Source organism: Tachyglossus aculeatus, chromosome 17 (genome assembly GCF_015852505.1).
Source record: "Tachyglossus aculeatus isolate mTacAcu1 chromosome 17, mTacAcu1.pri, whole genome shotgun sequence".
Lineage (NCBI taxonomy): Eukaryota > Metazoa > Chordata > Mammalia > Monotremata > Tachyglossidae > Tachyglossus > Tachyglossus aculeatus.
Window position 1 is genome coordinate 13,769,370 of NC_052082.1, and position 6,889 is coordinate 13,776,258.

General features: G+C 51.0%; 1 protein-coding gene across 1 annotated transcript; it reads left to right on the forward strand.

The window, feature by feature from the left end:
* Window positions 1-964: 964 nt before the first annotated feature.
* On the forward strand, window positions 965-6,452 carry LOC119939581. Its single transcript, XM_038759688.1, has 4 exons — window positions 965-1,116; window positions 2,846-2,885; window positions 3,429-3,492; window positions 4,713-6,452. The coding sequence occupies exons 1-4, from the start codon at window positions 970-972 to the stop codon at window positions 6,310-6,312; spliced, it is 1,851 nt and encodes a 616-aa protein (XP_038615616.1). The 5' UTR covers window positions 965-969; the 3' UTR covers window positions 6,313-6,452.
* Window positions 6,453-6,889: the final 437 nt, after the last annotated feature.

Here is a 6,889-nt window from a genome sequence, read left to right on the forward strand (position 1 = left end):
GGAGATGTGGCCTTTGAGATGGGGAGAGTTGTGGTCTGGTGTATATAATAATAATGACATTTATTAAGCACTTACTATGTGCAAAGCACTGTTCTAAGTGTTGGGGGGATTACAAGGTGATCAGGTTGTCCCATGGGGAGGCTCACAGTCTTAATCCCCATTTTACAGATGAGGTAACTGAGGCACAGAGAAGTTGAGTCACTTGCCCAAAGTCACACAGCTGACAATTGGCGGAGCCGGGATCTCAGACTCTGAAGCCCGTGCTCTTTCCACTGAGCCACACTGCTTCTCGGGTTGGGGTCAGAGAGGAAGTTCCTGGCTGGAGGAAGATGGAGAACAGGGGTCGAAGGTGAGGTAGAAGAGACTGGGGTACCGTGAGCCAACTGGTACTAAAGGAGCAAAGTGTGCAGGTTGGGCTGTAGTAGGAGATAAGTGAGGTGAGGTAGGATGGGGTGAGCTGACTGAGTGTCTGTGGCTGGGCGGGCAACCATCGGAGGTCCTTGAGGAGTGGAGAGTTGCAGACCGAATGTATTTTTAGAAAAGGGATCCCTGCAGCAAAGTGAAGTATGGACTGGAGTGGGGAGAGACAGGAGGAAAAGAGGTCAGCGAGGAGGCAGATGCAGTAATCAAGGTGGGATAGGATAGTGCTTGGATCATGTGGTAGCAGTTTGAATGGAAAGGGCTGATTTTAAGGATAATAATAATAGTGGCATTTATTCAGCACTTACTATGTGCAAAGCAGGGATGTGAAGATAAAACCGACAGGATGGGGTGAGATGTTGAATATGAAACAGGTTGTTAGCAACTAGTGGGTTTTTACCCACCCAATCCTGTCCCAACCCCTCCCCACTTCTCCACCCACAGGGGAGGCCGTTTGTGACACCGCCCTTGTGATGCATGCGCCGAGCCTCTTGGAATCTGCACCCCTCTCTCCCCCCTCCCCAAGACCAGACCTCATTCAAGATCAGGATGACCCCAATCTACCCGTTGACCGAACTCCTCATCTGGGTGACCATCTTCCTGCTTCTGCTCAGGCTTCTGGGTAGGACTCTGCTCCAGGACACACAAAGCAGCCAATATGAGCCGAAGACCCGGAAAGACAAACTCTGCCTCTCGGTAGGGATAATCCTCTCCCTGAAATGAATAAATAAAAAATACTCCCCGGGGGCAGACTGGAGAGGGACATTGAATTAGTCCAATATCCCCAAGAACCCTCACCTAAATATTTGGGACCTTCCACCCCGTCGTAATACATATCTTTTTATTCTATTACCTCCTCTGACCTGCAGTGTGTTTTCAGGTCCGTATCTTCTGCTGGATTGTTTGTTCAGGCAGGGCAGGGATTATGTCTATTAATTTTACTAACTGAGAAGCAGCATGGCCTAGTGAAAAGAGCACAGGCCAGGAAGTTAGAGGATCTGGGTTCCAATTCTGCTCCACTAATTGTCTTCTCCCTTTAGACTGTAAACTCTCTGTGTGTACGAAAGGTGTCTACCAAGTCTATTGTACTGTACTCTAGCAAAGGGTTTAGTAGAGTGCTCTGAACACTGTAAGCGCTCAATAAATATGATTGATCAATTGCTGTATGACCTTAGACAAGTTGCTTAAATTTCTCTGGGCCTCAGTCCCCTCAACTACCAAATGGGGATATAAAACTTCCTTTCCCTTCAACTCAGACTGTGAGCCTGCATATCTGCTCCAGCACTCAGTACAGTCCTTGGCACACAGTAAGTCCTTAGCAAATATTATACTATAATTATAATTATTGATGTACTCTTTCCAGGTCTTAACACCATGCTTTTCAATATTTGCTCATCCCCCAACCCCTTTTATGTTGCCTTCACCTGCTCTTCCTCAGTACCCACAGTAAGAGAAAACTCAGCCTCTGGAGTGGGAAATGTTTTCCTGCTCTCTCCCCAGAGAGCGTAAGCAGGCAACATTGTCCAGTGGATAGAGCACTAGCCTGGGAGTTAGAAGGACCTAGGTTCTAGTCCCAGCTCTGCCACTTGTCTGCTGTTTGACCTTGGACAAGTCATTTCAATTCTCTGGCCCTCAGTTACCTCATCTGTAAAATGAGGATTAAGACTGTGAGCCCCACAAGGGACAAGGACTGTGTCCAACATGATTACCTTGTATCTACCCCAGTGCTTAGAACAGAGCCTGGTATATAGTAAGTGCTTAACAAAGACCATTATTAAAAAAGCTCCTTGTCTATAATAATACTAATGACGATGGTATTCATTCAGCGCTTACTATATGCCAAGCACTGTTCTAAGTAAGTTCCTTCAATGGTATTTACTGAGTGCTTACTGTGTGCAAACCTCTGTACTTAGTGCTTGGGAGAGTACAATATAACAGAGTTGGTGGATGCATTCCCTGCCCACAGGGAGCAGGGATCATGTCTACCAACATTATTGTCATGTATTTTCCCCAGTACTTAGTTTGGGGCTCTGCACACAATTAGCACTCAGTAAAAACCACTGATTTATTGAGGGATCTTTCTCCTCCAATCCAAGTCTGCTCCACTTCCTTGCTGCCCTACTCCAAGCAGCTGAGGTGCTTGCCATTCAGTGGGGAGCATTGGAAAGCCAGTAACTGGGGGAGGGAGAAGGGAGTTTGAAGGAATGAAGCCTTGTTGTCCTCAGCCCTGGCCCAGAGAGAATAATAATAATAATAATGGTATTTGTTAAGCACTTACTATGTGACAGGTACTGTGTTAACTGCTGGGTGGATACAAGTTAATCGGGTTGGACAAAGTCCCTGTCCCATATGGGACTCAAACTCTGAAGATCAGAGTCCAGTCTCAAACCCCTGCTAACCTTGCTGCTTCCTTCCTGTCTCTCAGGGTCATCGGAGATCCAGACAGAGATGCAGCCCACGAAGAGGTATTATCCCCTTCCATGCTGTCAGCATGCCAGCCCTCCATCCCTGCTGGGGAAGTCCTAGAACAGGGGTTCAGAGAGTCCAGAGCCTGGGCTGGATGTGGCCCTATTTCTCTGGGGAGGCATAATAATAACAGTAATAATTATGGTATTTTGTTAAGTGCTTACTATGTGCCAAGCACTGTTCTAAGCACTGGGGTAGATACAAGGTCATCAGGTTAGAGCCAGTCCCTGTCCCACATGGGGCTCACACTCTCCATCCCCATTTTACAGATGAGGTAACAGGCACAGAGAAGTGAAGTGATTTGCCCCAAGTTACACAGCAGACATGTGGTGGAGCCGGGATTAAAACTCACATCCTCCGACTCCAAAGCCCGTGCTCTTGCCACTGGGCCATGCCCTTCCCTAGCTGGGAATGGGGACAGGTAATTCCCTTCCTGGGGCTAGTGGGCCATCCTGGCCTGGGAAGGGCCCCTTTGAATGGCAGGGAGTAGAAGAGCCGACCCCTCCCCTAAAACCCTACCTAACGCAGCCTTTTGCTCTCAGCTTGGAGACCCTTACCGGGAAGAGATGATGACAATCTTCGGAAGGTCTTGTCACCCCTGAGAAGGTGATCCATTTCCCTTCCCCCTCTCACTGGACACGCTTCCTAGGCCCTGAGACTCCACATAGGTGATGATGGGAAGACCTGGGGAGGAAAAGAGAGAGAGAGTGGAGAGGGAAGGTGTGATTTGGGAGTGTGAAAGCAGATTTAGAGGAGGAGGGTAGTTACCATGTGGTGGTTACGGACACACACACACACACACACACACACAAATGCACACACACTATAGTAATTGTGGTAGTTGTTAAGCACTTACTATGTGCCAAGCACTGCTCTAAGTACTGGGGTAGATACACGTTTATCAAGTTGCACACATCCCACATAGGGCTCACACTCTTAATCCCCATTTTGCAGATGAGCTAACTGAGGCCCAGAGAAGTGAAGTGACTTGCCTAAGGTCACACAGAGGACACGTGAAAGAATGAGGTCCTTTTGACTCCCAAGACCATGCTCCATCCACTAAGCCATGCTGCTTCTGGCCGACAGATCAGAGGGCTTTCTAGGGTGGAAGGAAGTTCACCTGCTGTTCCCTCTGTCTCCCCCTAACCCTGCAAAGCCCAGGCCAATCCATCAGCCAGTGGTATTTATTGAGACCTTGTGATGATGATGATGATGGCATTTATTAAGCACTTACTATGTGCAAAGCACTGTTCTAAGTGCTGTGATGTGAAGAGCACTGTAGTGGGCTTGGGAGAGTACAACACAGACTAGAGGACTTACAACCTACAAGACTCTCAAGGCCACACTTGCCCTAAGAGCATCGCAGAGGACACCCTCCAGCTGCTACCCAACCTTCTATCCATCTCAACCCTTCTGATGGGCTTTAGTCATAATAATCATCATCATAATAATGGTATTTATTAAGTGCTATATGCCAGGCACCGTTTTAAGCTCTGGTGTCGATACAAGCATATTGGGTTGGATACAGTCCCTTGTCCAACGTGGGGCTCACAGTCTCAATCCCCATTTTACAGATGAGGTAACTGAAGCCCAGAGAAGTTAAATGACTTGCCCAAAGTCACACAGCTGACAAGTGGCAGAGCCGGGATTTGAACCCATGACCTCTGACCTGTATTGTACTCTCCCAAGCGCTTAGTACAGTGTTCTACATATAGTAAGCCCTTAATTAGTACAATTGATTGATTGATTGATGGACCTGGAACAAATTTGTCCTTTTGAGGGTCTCATCTGACTGTAACTCGGGGGGGGCTTGCCTTTCTCTGCAGGCTGGGCTGGAGGTTGAAGGAAAACATGCAGCAGCATCTGCTTTGTGACGACAGCCTGGCTTGCGATACCTGCGCCCACCTGGCCCAGCAATTCCAGCACATGTTCTCGGCGGAAAACATATCCATCCTTGGGCTCTCATCAACCCTCTCTTACCAAGAGGAGACCAGTGCCTCTTCCTGCCGGGGCCTGAGATCCGACACTTCCCGGCACGGGGAGACTGCCGAGGAATCTAACATCTCCACCCACTTCCTGACCTCTGCCTCCTCCTTCTCCTCCTCCTCCCTGTCCTCCTTCTCCTCCACTTCCTCCTCCTTGTCCTCGGGAAGCTCCTTCAGATGGGCAGCCGCCCATCCCCCCTCCCGGGTCCCTTCCGAACAAGAAGTGACCCCACACGGACAGCGGAGAATAAGGTTCGATCAGAAGCAGGAGGTTGCTTCCTCCCACTCTTCAGGCCTTGTGAAGACCAAGGGCTGGGAGAAGGGATCCCAAAAGAGAGAGTTCGAGGAGATTCCTGCTCCTGCAGGCCGGGACAGAGAGGGGCACTTTTCTTCCGAGGGGCACGCAGGCCCCAAGGCCTTCCGTGGGGTGCCCAGTCTGCTGTTCAAAGTCAAGCAGAAGCTGGAGCTCCACCTCCAGAAAATGCTGATTAGGCAGCAGTGTGGGCTGCCTGAGAGGGTCCTTAGGTCCAGAAGCCAGCTCGGACCCCAGGAGGAAGACCAGGAGGCCGAAGAGGGAGGGTTAGGACTAGGCCTGGTCCACGAGGAGAATCGAGTCTTCCCTCCTGGGGCCTCGGGCCCGTGGGCCCCCAGCATCGACACGGCTCCAATACTTCCTGAGGTCTTCCCCATGCTGAGGCCCCTGAAGGAGCCAAAGGAGCCGCTGGGAGAGGCCGGTGGGCCATGGTGCCCCCTGAGCAATCCGGGAGAGTTCCCCTCCCAAGTCCAGATGTCTCAGGATGGCACCACCATCTCAGTCCTCCCGCCCTCTGCCCTGCCAGGCCAACCCACCCTCCCGCCTCCCGGGCTGTACGAGTACAGGCCCGAGCCTCCCTCAGAGCTCCCGTTCATCAGTACGGCGGTGCAGTGGCAGCTGGAGCAGCACGTCACCCGCCTACGGGCGCGGCAAAAGTGGGGTCTCCCCCGTCGGGTCCAGGAGTCCTTTAACCTCTATCTCCAGGCCCAGGCCAGAGCCTCTCAGCATCTCAAGGACCCCCACCCGGCCGAGGAACGGTCCGGAACCAGGGCCGAGGGGACCTCGCCCCAGGAAGAAGTTCCCCTGACGGTGCTCCGAGTCGAAGCCGCCCTGGAGTATCGTGGGCTCCAGTGGCAGCAAGAGAAGCAGTGGAAAGGCGTGACCAAGAGGTCGACGGTCAAGTGGGTCAAGTCGGAACACTGGGAGATCTCCCGAGGAAAGGCGGAGAAGGGGGAGACTCTGCTGCCCCTGAAACCCAGTGAGATTTGGGAAAGATGTGGGCATTCTGTCACCGACCTGGAGGATCCCATCGCTGTCCTGGAGGGCAACCTCCGCCATAAATACCTAGCGTTTCTCCTGGGCCTGCCCGTCCCCTTCCCCTTCAGGGCGTATAGGCCTGCCCCATAGCTGGCAAAATACCTGCTTTCTGAAGGGCGTTTGGCCCCTTCCCTCAGCCGACTGGACTCAGTATGGATGTTGGGACCCAGAACACCACACCGGGCTTCTGCTCGGCTCAAAGAAAAATAAAATATCTCAATAAAGTTAGAGAAAAGGTCCATGTGGTGAAAGAAATCATAAAAGGCCATCTGAATCGAACGGTTTCACAGCCGATAATGAGGTGGCACCAGCCTAGGATCAAAAGAATGTAGCATAGGATCCAGTCACAGAAGTAGTGGATAGACCGGGGCCTGGGCGTCAGAAGGTCATGGGTTCTAATCCTTGTCTGCAGTGAGCCTTGGGCAAGCCACTTCACTTCTCTGTGCCTCAGTTACCTCATCTGTAAAATGGGATGAAGACTGAGAGCCCTGTGCGAGACAGATGTCCAAACTGATTTGTTTATATCCACCCCAATACTTAGCACATAGTAAGCACTTAAACACCATGATTACTATTACAGTTCTCTCCCTAGACCTACACCACACCCTAAGGTAGAATTTAGGAACTTAAAGCTTTTCAAACTGATTGTTCAGTCAGCCACTAGTGC